The sequence below is a fragment of the Tachypleus tridentatus genome, chromosome 6 (assembly GCF_004210375.1).
Source record: "Tachypleus tridentatus isolate NWPU-2018 chromosome 6, ASM421037v1, whole genome shotgun sequence".
NCBI lineage: Eukaryota > Metazoa > Arthropoda > Merostomata > Xiphosura > Limulidae > Tachypleus > Tachypleus tridentatus.
In genome coordinates, this window is record NC_134830.1 from 15,923,326 (window position 1) to 15,938,463 (window position 15,138).

Genomic DNA, 15,138 nt, shown 5'->3' on the forward strand with positions numbered 1-15,138 from the left:
GATCTTGTTATAGTCCCCTGTGATAAATTACAGAACTTTTATTGCTATTAAGAATATAAATAATGTTTAGGCATATATAAGTCACTCATACATTGTTAATGGCACAAGGTATATTTAAGTATTGTTACAAAATGTCAGCAACATGGCCGCTGATGCGTAATCTATCAACAGCCAAGCTTTCTTTCTCCAGCTAATACAAAGTAATTTGTTTTAATTAATCATTTTATGACTCTAAATGTAAATTATGCTGTTTTTTTTTCCTGTAACAGCAGATAACCTAATGTGGTTTTGCTCTAAAATAAAAATGTATTTGCGGCTAGATATTGGTTCAGAGAACCAGTCGTACCAATAAAAATAGGTCATCGTAAAGGATAAAACTTTTTACAATAATCCCGGTAACTCAGTGGGGAGTCAGAAAGTTTATACCGCTAAAATATGATTTTAATGTCCTTGCTGGACAAAACACAGGTAGTCAGTTTTGTATCTTTGGGCATAACATCAAACAATCCGCAAAAACTGCGCTAGGTCTGATTTTCAAGGCTGGTCACAAAAATCAAAATATATTGATTAGCTAAGCAAAATTACAGAAGGGTTTGAATAATTAACATATCTAAAAACCTACTTCTGTTTTTTTTTTTTTTTTTTTTGGAATTTCGCACAAAGCTACTCGAGGGCTATCTGTGCTAGCCGTCCCTAATTTAGCAGTGTAAGACTAGAGGGAAGGCAGCTAGTCATCACCACCCACCGCCAACTCTTGGGCTACTCTTTTACAAACGAATAGTGGGATTGACCGTCACATTATAACGCCCCCACGGCTGGGAGGGCGAGCATGTTTAGCGCGACGCGGGCGCGAACCCGCGACCCTCGGATTACGAGTCGCACGCCTTACGCGCTAGGCCATGCCAGGCCGAACCTACTTCTATCCAAGGTTTTCAACTGAATTTATTTTTAACTAAAATATTGTGTTTAAATTATTTTTGTTTGTTTGTTTAAAATTAAACACAAAGCAAGGAAATGGACTATCTATGCTCTGCCCACTATGGGAATCGAAACTCGAATTTTTAAAGGTGCGACTACGCAGACATACCGTTGTGCCACTGGGAGACTCAAATTATTTTATTAATAGCATGTTTTCTTATCATTGATTGATTTGTTTGTTTGTTTGTTTTGAATTTCGCGCAAAGCTACACGAGGACTATCTGCGCTAGCCGTCCGTAGCTTAACAGTGTAAGACTAGAGGGAAGGCAGCTAGTCATCACCGCCCATCTCCAACTCTGAGGCTATTCTTTTGCCAACCAAAAACGGGATTGACCGTCGCATTATAACACTTCAACGAATGAAAGGGCGAGCATATTTGGTTTGGCGGGGATTCGAACCCGCTACGTTCGGCTTACGAGTCGAGTACCTTAACCACCTGGCCATGCCGGGCCCTTATTGTTGATATGTGTGTGTGTGTTTTCTTATATCAAAGCCACATTGGGCTATCTGCTGAGCGCACCGAGGAGAATCTAACCCCTGATTTTAGCGTTATAAATCCGTAAACTTACCGCTGTACTTGCGGAGGGCTTTTTCGTTGATAAATAAGTCAGTGGCAATGAAAACGGCAATTTTATCTTACACTCGTAAATATAACTGAAAGTTTTGTAATTAATTTATTTTTTTAGCTTAGTAGACATTTTGCCACAAAGCCAACAGCTAACCTAATGATTGATTTACACTTACTTTTATAACTGTAGAATCAATGAGAAAATATTACAATCAACTAGAAAGTTAAAAAATGTTAAAAACTATTCTGGTTCATGTGTCGTAAGAAAAATTTACTACATCTGTATTAGAAGTGATCATTAGGTAATAAACATGACAAACAGCTAAAATGCACATATACTGGTCAGTGTTTTGACCTCAAATATATTTTGAAACTTCCCTGTCATAATGTTGTTCCATAAATATCAGAACACCGTTTTTCTCATCTTGAAGTAAATACCTAGGCAAATCTGTCAAAAATTGATTTTGAAGGTAACATATGATATCATTCGTTTATTTTCTACCCTTTCGTAACCTACTATTATTGTTTAAGACTGAGATAGAAGTTAATAGACCGCTATTTTTTAAACTGAATACTCTGTCTCCAATTATATTATACGTTTGTTTCTAAAACATCCCAGAGCAGCCTAATGACTAGCTCTTAACACAGTGGGTGCTGATGGTATATCAGATTCATGTGGTCAGTAGCTCAATATTATGGCCCTATAGAACAATCATTCCCAATAAGCGGGGAGTGACTTTTTCAGTAAAGACATTTTCCAACAAGGTACTTATCTGCTCTTTTGTAGGTAGGCACAAAGGTACATAGTTTGTTATTTGTGTTGTTTCTACCACCGATATCAAGATCCAATTTCTAGAAGGAGGGATATTCAACAAGATATTTTAAAGTTAATGTAAAGCACCCTCTATCTTCTTTCGCTATTTCTGAAGACCATGCACTTGCTAAATAGATTGTCGATGCTTGTAGTGTCATGTTTTTTTAGTTTTGGATATGATATAGAAAATAAGAACAATGATGAAAATGCAAAGCTCTTTTTTTCATTACATATATCTAAAGATAACTTGGAGAAGCCTTTTTATTTTTACAGGGCACAATCCCCTTACATCTCGCTGCGCAAGGAGGACACATGAGTGTAGTAGGGCTGTTGCTGAGCCGGGGGACGGAGCTCCTGCAAGCCACGGATAGAACTGGTCGAACTCCTCTACATCTAGCCGCTGCTAACGGTCACAAAGATATGCTGGGACTGCTCCTAGGACAAAACGCAGATATCAACGCCGCTGATAACGTAAGGTTATAACAAGTGGTATCACATAAAGCTATAGATAGATACTGGGTATTAAAAGCGAAATAATAGGTAGCATGAATAAGTGCAAAAATATCGACAGACAAGTTGACTTGATGAGTTTCTGTAGGGAGAAAATGGCAGAGGATATTAATTTCAATATATAATATCACCACTGCAGTAGCGAGTGTGGCTGTCAACAGCGTTAAGAAACGACCTGTTTATTCGCAGCTCTATTCATGAAACGGATCCAAAAACTATTCCATCATATTGTGAAACACCTTAGGGTCATTCATACAAACGTTTGTTTGCTTTTACCACTGATTCCCGCGGTGTGGACGTTCGTTTACAAAGTTAAGAAAGTTGTGTATGTAACAAGATCACGCTTACCATATCAGCGTCAGAAATACGATGGTTGATCACCTTGGATTGAATCGATTAGCGAATAGTTTAAAATATTAAAGTATTTCGTCCTACTACAGAATGATGAATAGAAACGATACAATGGGTAGTAGCTGATGTACACGTTCAACGCAAGAGGAAGCCATTGAAGCATAGAGAGATATATAAATAGTCAGATCGAACGCCGGCTCCCGATTTCACTTCCCGAGAGCCCTAAAGATGCATGTTAGGTTTGGTGATAATCAGTCCATCACTTCACTAGTTATAAGCGGACACACACACACACAGACGTTTATCAAATAAAAGTTTAAACGGGTACATTCGGAACGTATAACATAGATAATGATACTGATATCGTGGTCCCCTGGTGACTAAAAGGTAAACTTTATGGCTTCTAATGTTAAAATTCGAAGCTGTATTTCCCAAGACGGACACACAGCAAATTGTTGGAAGTAAACAAACAATAATAATTTGGAATTAAAGAACGTATGTTGTCATTTTGTTGTTATTATTTATAACTAATAGTACTATATATATCTTATGGTTATGAAATGTAGTATGTATTTAAAAATAGAAGTTTAACTTTCTAACTGGGTAATTTAAGAAAGTATATTCACCTTTTATATTCATATTTACCGCTTGAAAATAATGTAGAACATGAATAAATAGATATGCAGTTTTATTAATAAGTTTATTTTATAAAACGTCACAATGAAATAAAAACAGCTGATAATTGTATTTGCATTTTTAAACACTAGGTCGTCTAGATGACTGTATACTTTTAAATCTAGAATAACTGTTTTTTAAGATGTAAGAAGTAATAATTTTTATAATCTCCCGCGAGCAGTGAAATCCTGTGAAAATGCGTTTTACACTTTGAGTTTATGCGTTAAGTTAATTAGCTAAGATAACCCTCAAGAAGTTGTGCGAGAAATTCCACAAACAACGTCTTATAGGACTGATGGTTAAATCCCACTACTCAATTTAACAAGAATAGCTCAATAGTTGGCGGTGGGTGCTGTTGAATCGCCTATTACTTCAAAATTATGTACACCGATTTGTAGATACCTGTTGTAGAGCATATTTCATATATATATATATCAAACAAAGCTATATGCAGAGATAATCCTAGTATGTTGTGTAACTTTGTCCTAATTTCTGAAACAAACAAAACAAAATCAAATGAAAATTTTAACATGAGGGAGTTTATTTGTGCTTACTAATGACTCAAGATTATTTTAAGACAAAAACATAAACAAATCGCTGTAAATCCTCAATTGTGATAGCATTACAACAGTTTACCGCTTGTTTTATACAAGTGTTACCAACAGATGAGATATTCAACAATATGAAATGTATTCGGGTTTCATTTTATGAAGAAAATTTAATAACTAAAATTGACCTCGTTTTAAAGACTTTTTGATTCTAGTAAAATCCACAAACAATACGTGAATCTAGTCGTGTTAGGTTGAGATAGTCAGAACTATATTGTCCGGCACGGCCAGGTGGTTAAGGCAGTCGCCTCCTACTCCGGGGGTCACGAGTTCGAATTCCCGTTACACCAAAGATGTTCACTCTTTCAATTATGGGGTTGTTATAATGTGACGCTCAACTTCACTATTTGTTGATAAAAAAAGCAGTCCAAAAGTTGGCAGTGGGTGGTGATGACTGCTTGCCTTTCCTTTAGTCTAATACTGATAAATTAGGGACGGCTAGCTTTGCGCGAAATTCAAAACAAACTAGCCCTATATCTGTAAGCAAAATACAATTTCAACTACTACAAAAGTTTTTTTAATTATATGTTGTTTTTGTTTTATTTTAACCTTTTCAGTTGAAGTTGGACCGTTCTATCATTTTATTTTTGTAAATTATTAGTATACAACACGCAGTTTAAAGTTTAGAAAGTATGTACGTTATGTGGATTTGTTGTAGTGTGTAGAAAGTTTAGTATTTGCGATTTGTTGTTTACACGTATTATGATACATAAAGATTTTGTTTAATTAAGTTACTAGGTGCAATGTTTGTAGCTTTGTGTTTAACTTACATCTGACACACAATCGTGTACAAAAATTAGAAAATCCCTCTTTCTTTATGATAACTCTTGGTGGTTTTTGCGTCCTTTCTTGGTGATTCAGAATATAAAATATAGGTTTGCACACATTACTTACAACTACCCAGACGGACTGAAATTTTAATCTTAATATCTTATCAATATCTATATTTTTTTATCAGTAGTGTTTGATGACATCCTTTTTTCTCAGAGAAGACAGTAGCGAGTCTATGGACTTACAACGCTAAAATTTGTGATTCAATTCTCTGCAGTGGGGACAACAGATGGCCCAGTGTGGCTTTGCTCTAGAAAAGAAACAAAACAAACGTTCTTTTAAACTATTTTTTGGAAGTTTTCATCCTTCAGGGCTTTTAATTGTTGTAATATCTATAATGTTTGATACGACTGATTTTGTGGTGTTTGTAAACCGATTCCTATGAGTTATTTAAGTGGTCAATTTAACAAACATTAAACACCTTTTTATATTTTTAAACATAGAAAAATCTTCAATTTTACGTATTTTAATAACCTATTTATGCCGGGCATGGCCAGGTGGTTAAGGCACACGACTTGTAATCTGAGGGTCGCGGGTTTGAATCTCCGTCACGCCAAACATGCTCGCTCTTTCAGCCGTGACGGCGTTATAATGTGACGGTTAATCCCACTATTCGTTGGTATAAAAGAGTAGCTCAAGAGTTGGCTGTGGGTGGTGATGACTAGCTGCCTTCCCTCTAGTCTTACATTGCTAAATTATGGACGGCTAGCGCAGATAGACCTCGTGTAGCTTTGGGCAAAATTCAAAACAATCCATAACATTTTATTTTTAAAATTATTTCGAACAAATTATTCCTTGTTATATGAGAATTACCAATGTCCAGTGACCAAACCCAGTCTTGCATCTAGGCACCAGGCTTGTAGTGAAGCACGTGAGACTACAATGCTGGTAACTGAAAGGAACGGGATGTGAAGAAAATGACCGAAAACACACGTCAAATACAAATTGTGAAGTTAGGTATTACTTTTCTGTTTCGTGATTGCTCCACAAATGACCAAGTTCAGCCTAACGGCTAACGTGTCGGAGTTGAATACCGAGTTTTAAACGTTTGTGTCCAGTTACCAAAAAAAATTCGAAAAATCCCGCGCTCCACGCGCTAAGGATGTTGATGCATTATAAGGGTGACAGTCAAATCCTATTATTCGTTCAGACGAAAATGGATCAAAAGTTGTCTGTGGGTACTGTTAACTACTTGCCTTCCTTAGTGCAAGTAACTATTGGGCATAAGCTTTGAGCGAATGTTCCAAAAAAAAAATCAAACAAACGATCTGAAATATAACTTTTCTTACGCTTATTAATTTGTCCCGAGAGAAGTGATGGGACAGACGAGAATGCGCCAGATTTAGGTACAAAATATGTTACACTTATTATTTATAGGGGGAAATTTAAATGTTACTAGTAATGTCTAAAGCAATGAAAAATACCGTCCGCAGTTTGTTTGTTTTGAATTTTTGCGCAAAGTAACACGAGGGCTATTTGCGCTAGCCGTCCTTAATTCAGCAGTATAAGACTAGAAGTAAAGCAGCTAGTCATCACCACCCGCCGTCAACTCTTGGGCTATTCTTTTACCAACTAGTAGTGGGATTGACTGTAACATTATAACGCCCTCACAGCTGAAAGGGAGAGCATGTTTGGTGTGACGGGGATTCGATCCCGCGACCTTTAGATTAAGATGTTGTGCCCCTTAACCACCTGGCCATGCCGGACCAGACCACCTGTAGACCATTTATTCAGTTCGCAATAACTTCAAATTCGGATGTGTATTAAGGGAATTTGTAGAATAAATTCAATTAATTTTTTTAACTGTAATCCACCTTTCTTTTATGTACAATCAATTGGGACATGGCAACTGTTTATATGTAGATAACCTTTATTCTCACATTTTCATTATATATGTGAATGATAAAACTAACCAACGTATTTGATAATGTTGTTGTGATTACCGTTAACAGAATGGCTGGACAGCTTTACATCACACAGCGTGTGGAGGATATTTGGAAGCAGTCCAGTTCCTGATAGAGAGTGGAGCTTCTTCCCTATCTAAAACAAAGGTATGATTAGTGTATAGTGTAACCACTTCCCTATTTAAAACATTTGTGTGATTAGTGTATAAATAAACTAACTGTGGTAATGAACTGACCTACAAGAAACAACACACCAGCAAAATAAACTAACTGTGGTAATGAACTGACCTTCAAGAAACAACACACCAGCAAAATAAACTAACTGTGGTAATCAACTGGTCTACAAGAAACAACACACCAGTAAAATAAACTAACTGTGGTAATGAACTGGCCTACAAGAAACAACACACCAATAAAATAAGCCAACTGTGGTAATGAACTGACCTACAAGAAACAACACACCAGCAAAATAAACTAACTGTGGTAATCAACTGGTCTACAAGAAACAACACACCAGTAAAATAAACTAACTGTGGTAATGAACTGGCCTACAAGAAACAACACACCAATAAAATAAGCCAACTGTGGTAATGAACTGACCTACAAGAAACAACACACCAGCAAAATAAACTAACTGTGGTAATCAACTGGTCTACAAGAAACAACACACCAGTAAAATAAACTAACTGTGGTAATGAACTGGCCTACAAGAAACAACACACCAATAAAATAAACCAACTGTGGTAATGAACTGACCTACAAGAAACAACACACCAGCAAAATAAACTAACTGTGGTAATCAACTGGTCTACAAGAAACAACACACCAATAAAATAAACTAACTGTGGTAATGAACTGACCTTCAAGAAACAACACACCAGCAAAATAAACTAACTGTGGTAATCAACTGGTCTACAAAAACAACACACCAGTAAAATAAACTAACTGTGGTAATGAACTGACCTACAAGAAACAACACACCAATAAAATAAACTAACTGTGGTAATGAACTGACCTACAAGAAACAACACACCAGTAAAATAAACTAACTGTGGTAATGAACGGACCTACAAGAAACAACACACCAATAAAATAAGCCAACTGTGGTAATGAACTGACCTACAAGAAACAACACACCAGCAAAATAAACTAACTGTGGTAATGAACTGACCTTCAAGAAACAACACACCAGCAAAATAAACTAACTGTGGTAATCAACTGGTCTACAAGAAACAACACACCAGTAAAATAAACTAACTGTGGTAATGAACTGGCCTACAAGAAACAACACACCAATAAAATAAACCAACTGTGGTAATGAACTGACCTACAAGAAACAACACACCAGCAAAATAAACTAACTGTGGTAATCAACTGGTCTACAAGAAACAACACACCAGTAAAATAAACTAACTGTGGTAATGAACTGGCCTACAAGAAACAACACACCAATAAAATAAACTAACTGTGGTAATCAACTGGTCTACAAGAAACAACACACCAGTAAAATAAACTAACTGTGGTAATGAACTGGCCTACAAGAAACAACACACCAATAAAATAAGCCAACTGTGGTAATGAACTGACCTACAAGAAACAACACACCAGCAAAATAAACTAACTGTGGTAATCAACTGGTCTACAAGAAACAACACACCAATAAAATAAACTAACTGTGGTAATGAACTGACCTTCAAGAAACAACACACCAGCAAAATAAACTAACTGTGGTAATCAACTGGTCTACAAAAAACAACACACCAGTAAAATAAACTAACTGTGGTAATGAACTGACCTACAAGAAACAACACACCAATAAAATAAACTAACTGCGGTAATGAACTGACCTACAAGAAACAACACACCAGTAAAATAAACTAACTGTGGTAATGAACGGACCTACAAGAAACAACACACCAGTAAAATAAGCCAACTGTGATAATGAACTGAACTACAAGAGAATCCACATCAATAAAGTAAACTAACTGTAATAATCAGCTGAACTACAAACAAAACAAAAAAACACATCCGTATCGTAAGCTAACTGTGATAATAAACTGATAAAGTGATCTAACTGTGGTAATGAGCTAACCTACAAAACACACCACACAATAAGGTAAACTAACTGTGGTAATAAACTGATAAAGTGATCTAACTGTAGTAATGAGCTAACCTACAAAACACACCACACAATAAGGTAAATTAACTGTGGTAATAAACTGATAAAGTGATCTAACTGTAGTAATGAGCTAACCTACAAAACACACCACACAATAAGGTAAACTAACTGTAGTAATAAACTGATAAAGTGATCTAACTGTAGTAATGAGCTAACCTACAAAACACACCACACAATAAGGTAAACTAACTGTAGTAATAAACTGATAAAGTGATTTAACTGTAGTAATGAGCTAACCTACAAAACACACCACACAATAAGGTAAACTAACTGTGGTAATAAACTGATAAAGTGATCTAACTGTAGTAATGAGCTAACCTACAAAACACACCACACAATAAGGTAAACTAACTGTAGTAATAAAATGGTCTACAAGAAAAGCCACACCAATGAAGAAATTAACTACATTAACGAATTGATAAAATAACTTAACTTCAGTAATGAATTAGCCTGCAACAAAGGCCACACCATAATGTAGAAAAATTGTATTAAGGAACTAACCTACACAAAAACAAACACATCAATTGTGGAAATGCACTTATCTACAAGAAAATCCACACCGATAAGATAAGCTAAATGAAGTAACGAAATGATCTGCAAGAAATGCAGCCACATGAAAATACACTACTATAGGACATATTTTAAATGATTAAATTTGAATGCTAGTTAAAAAACAGATTTTTTTTAATAATGACGTTCAGGTCAAAAGGTTTAATAACATAAACCTAGAACAACAAGAAAGTTCTAAGGATGTGACGTTAAGTGTTTCTAGAAGCTAGATTATACATCAGAAGAGTGGAACGAACTGAAAGATTCTGAAGGAGACATTGTTTTCAAGCTAGAAAGTTTAATCCGTCAATGTGTTTTCGTGAAGTATCTAGTGCGGCGCTTGCTACAGTTTATCGAATTATTTTGTAAAAGTAAGTTGATTTGTTTTGTATTAGTTAACATCACTTATAACGCAGGCTTGCAACAATTAACAGAAATGTAAAAGTGTTCAGTCTTATAGAAACGTTAAAGAAGAAAATGATGTAATTTATTATCTTTACGTGGACTGTGCATTGCATTATTTCCACCAGATAATCTAAAACATCCGGCAACAAAAGAACAACAATACTATAATATCAATTCTGGTAATTAACGGACTACAAAAATGTTATACCATTAAATAAGCTACCTGTGGTAATATACTGATTTATAATAAACGATACTGCAATGAATCAACTGTGTCAAATAACTGTCCTACAATACCCACCATCGTAATAAAGTAAGCTAACTGTGATACTGTATTGACCTAGAAGAAACTGCACTAGAATATAGTATATTAATTGTGGTCATGTACCGGCAGGCAAGAAGTTACACAGTAATAAAGTGTACTAATCCTGGTAATGAATTGACGTACAAGAAGCGACACCGTAATAAGGTAGGGTAAACGTGCTGATGAAATGACTTAAAAAGCAACACCTCTGCAATGAAGAAAATCAACAGGATATCAGTAACATAGGAAACATTTATTCAACAGACTCGAAACTTGTAAAACATGAGGAATTATTCATTAATAGAAAACCCTTTATATAATGTGCTTACGTAACAACAAAACCAGTCTTTGTGATCTAAAAATTTAAATATTTTTAGAACGTGTTGCATTGTTTTACTAACGCAAGTGTTACTTAGAAAACTATATATTTAATTAAAGATGAGACATTCATTGGCCTGGCGTGGCCTAGCGCGTAAGGCGTGCGACTCGTAATCCGAGGGTCGCGGGTTCGTGCCCGCGTTGCGCCAAACATGCTCGCCCTCCCAGCCGTGGGGGCGTTATAATGTTACAGTCAATCCCACTATTCGTTGGTAAAAGAGTAGCTCAAGAGTTGGCGGTGGGTGATGATGACTAGCTGCCTTCCCTCTAGTCTTACACTGTTAAATTAGGGACGGCTCGGTGCAGTGGGCTAACAACCTACTCACTTAAATACTTGTTGAAGAATCCGTAAGCGATTGTGGCCCTATGTTCCTAGATGGAATTTAATGGTGATAACTAACTAACTAAGACATTCATGCTTGGTACATGAATTTTCTATGCAGAGAATAAGACTAAAACGTTTTCATCTATATAATTCCTTAAAGGAAGATCTGTTAAATACATTTGCATTTAAAGAACTTGTATATCTGAAGTCAGATATGTCAAAGTCAAATTTGTTGTAGGAATTTCAGATTGTAGGGTTACTCATTCCCTTCGCACACGTAGAAATCCACGATCTGCTTGATGGAAACGGTGAAAGAACCATGATTACTCGATTGATATGAATTATTTTATGTTGTCATTTCTGTATAAATGCGCTATTTTTAAGTTACCATGTAACAAAGATTGGTTTTATCAGAGTACAACTTTCACATTACACATATCAGCCAACATTTTTATCGTTTCGTGTGGGATAAATTACGTTTCATATTTTAATATTTTTGGGTGGATCCAACTTAAGGTACCCGTATGCATACTTAATATGATGTATTGTGACTTCATATGCATTCAAAGCATGATACCTATGAAAGGACTTGTCACGACATATATCACATAAGGCCATAAGTATGGATGTAAAATATCATTACTTTGAACCTAAAATTGTGGCTTGAAATACGTGATTCTAGTTAGAATATAGTTATATGTGCATAAGTAACAGTGAAAATAAGGAAAGCAGCATGTCACTGTTTTAAAATTGTTTTATTTATTGCTAAGTAGAAATGGGAGTCGTTTGAAACAATCATAACTTTATTTGTGATGATCGTTTCTCTTATGTGAACATGTCGAATTCATATATATTAGAACTTATAAAATACACACATATATATTAGAACTTATAAAATACACACATATATATTAGAACTTATAAAATACACACATATATATTAGAACTTATAAAATACACACATATATATTGTAACTTATAAAATACACACATATATATTGTAACTTATAAAATACACACATATATATTAGAACTTATAAAATACACACATATATATTGTAACTTATAAAATACACACATATATATTGTAACTTGTAGAATATAATGAAAAAATGAATTAGCTGGAAAAATATTTTTTCTTTTTTTTCTACGAATTAATAATAAAATTAGGTGTGTAATTAGAAAAATACTCAGCTAAATACATATGAAGTTCCCTATATCTTGGCCATAGTTAAACTGCTGAGAATTTACAGTCTGAAAGGATTATTTTCAGTTGGTTATTGTACATAATCACAAAGTTCTCAAATGTGCTGTTATGAAATGGTATGGCATAATTTCTGTAAAATGTTACATTTTAGAAGTTTTTTTTTTGCTTGTATTCTTCTTATCTTTTTGTTACTGGTACATTTGTCCCCTTGTTTTACGATTGTAGTGTTCGACTGAAAAATGTTAGTAAAATAAAACCCATTGAGTACAAGGAAAATAAAACCCATTGAGTACAAGGAAAAAGAAGTTTGAAGAATAGCAATAAAAAGATCCATTTAATATATGAATAATCTTTAATATTTTACCTGAAAAAGTGGTACAAGTGGCACTAAAATGCAGACTTGAAATAAACAGGGTGTAAAACTACGATATTTTAATGATATATATTTCACACTGAAGCAAAAACTTGGGAGAACTTAATCATGACCATAAGACCTCTTCTTCAGTATATATAGTTTAGCTCTGTGGTATTCTGGGTAAATTGTTCTATGGACTAGTATGCGATAAGAGGAACCTTGTTTGTAAAGAGTCATGGTGAGCACGAAATCTTGTAATGCTAAATATACTTCATAGTATACAGTGACCCGCGAAGGGCAAGTGCAGTTTAACTTGCTTGCAATATGGTATTAGGAAATGGGAAACTTTCAACTTTGTACAGAAAGTATCTGTTTTAGAAAGAAAATGAAATTAGATGTGTGATAAACAATATACTAATATCATGTCACGTGACACTTGTTCTTTGTACTAAAGTACTTCCCCCTCCTAGTGGTACGTCTTCGAACTTACAACGCTAGAAACCAGGTTTTAATACCTGTGGTTGCCAGAGCACATATAGTTCACTATGTAGCTTTATGCTTTAAAAATCAACATCAAATGTTTGTTTGTTTGCCATTAAGAACAAAGCTACACAAAGGGCTATCTGTGTTCTGCCCACCACGGGTATCGAAACACGGTTTCTAGCAATTATAAGTCTACAGACGTACCACTACTCCACTGGAGGCTTTTTGTTCAATGTAAGTTCTGGTAGCTGAATAATAATTAAACTTAGCATTTTCAATAAATTATTTCTCCAAATTCCAGAGATATTTCTTATGTGTAATGGAAGACATTTTGGTCATGTTATAAAAAAAATGATATCCTGTATAAAGATTCATTTAGCACAGAATATTTTTAACACAGTGATTGGATGACAAAAATGTCGCCTGGTTAAGAAAATGTTTCGCATGGTAAATAAGATTTTTATTTACTGAGCGAAAGTGTTATGTTTTCTTTTACATTTTTGATATAAAACTAATATTACGTTTACAGATATTTTTAAAACATACGAATAAATATTTTAATAAATGACGACTTTTTCTCTTCCGTTTAATGGATTACATAGTTGTAAATAGTTACCCTCTGTAGTCCAGTAGAACTTGTTTAATAATGTTCTGGTTTAGAATAAAATAATAATGGTTTTTAGTTTATATTATCGTAGAAATGTTTATCTTTATTATCATAAAGTATAAGTATAGCATGATATTCTAAAAGTTATGCAGGGGAAAGATATGGAATAAGGCTAAACGTTTATGATGATAATCTGAGCATTTTATTTAAGAAAACACTAAAAGGATACAAACTATTCAGTTATACTGAAACAGATCTGCAGATCCATGAACTATGTGATAAAGAATTAAACAAAGTTTGCTCACGTGATTCTTTTTTTTTTTGTAGTTTTTAACAGGTCGATTAGTCCTCATAACAACCATCTGAATTATAGCATAAGAAATCAAATATCACGTGAGTGTCAAATATATATGGATAAGTCTTTCCTGATAAATCATATATATATATATATTCAACAACCTTAGTAATTATATTGAACTTTATTCACCTGTCAAAACAAATTTCAAATATTTCCCGATTCATAATTTGAGGAATTATCATGTTGACTTAATACACTGGAATTTATGCAAAATGTATTCAGCGAAAAATTAAATATTTTCCAGTTTTGTATTTAATTTTAACAGATGCTTGTATATTTCAGTGCATTATTTTCAAAACTAAATAATTTTTAACCTAATGGAACTAAGTTACATCCTTATTATATCATCGTTTCGACCCCACTATGCTTAAGTAACAAGAGGTAAGCCCATTTAAACTCGAACGATACAGTCACATTACATTATTTCAAAGCTATCACTACGTATTGCTTGGTAATGTATAAGATTTTTTTGTCTTTTTTTCAGATTTCTAACTGTTGTGATTATCTGCAAAAAATATAAGTTTACTTAAAGTATTATATATATTTCAGTTTTGTTCTCGATTTTTAATACAGCACTAAAATTTAAATAAAATTATCTATATTTTTCTGTTTAACAGGAAGGCAAAGTCTCCCTATCGTTTGCAGCAGCAAATGGGCACCACGAAGTTTTAAGCTTTTTGCTACGTTCACCTCATGATTCTTACAGTCTTATGACAGACAAAACGGTGAGTTTGTCGTTCACTGACTAG

The 15,138-nt window shown here is 34.3% G+C and overlaps 1 protein-coding gene across 1 annotated transcript in view; it reads left to right on the forward strand.

The window, feature by feature from the left end:
* Positions 1-15,138, forward strand: part of nompC (no mechanoreceptor potential C) — a 105,415-nt gene that overhangs the window by 76,437 nt on the left and 13,840 nt on the right. The window contains exons 24-26 of the mRNA XM_076503434.1: positions 2,634-2,831; positions 7,288-7,386; positions 15,007-15,114. Coding sequence (XP_076359549.1) covers positions 2,634-2,831; positions 7,288-7,386; positions 15,007-15,114 — 405 coding nt within the window. The remainder of the gene's footprint in view (positions 1-2,633; positions 2,832-7,287; positions 7,387-15,006; positions 15,115-15,138) is intronic.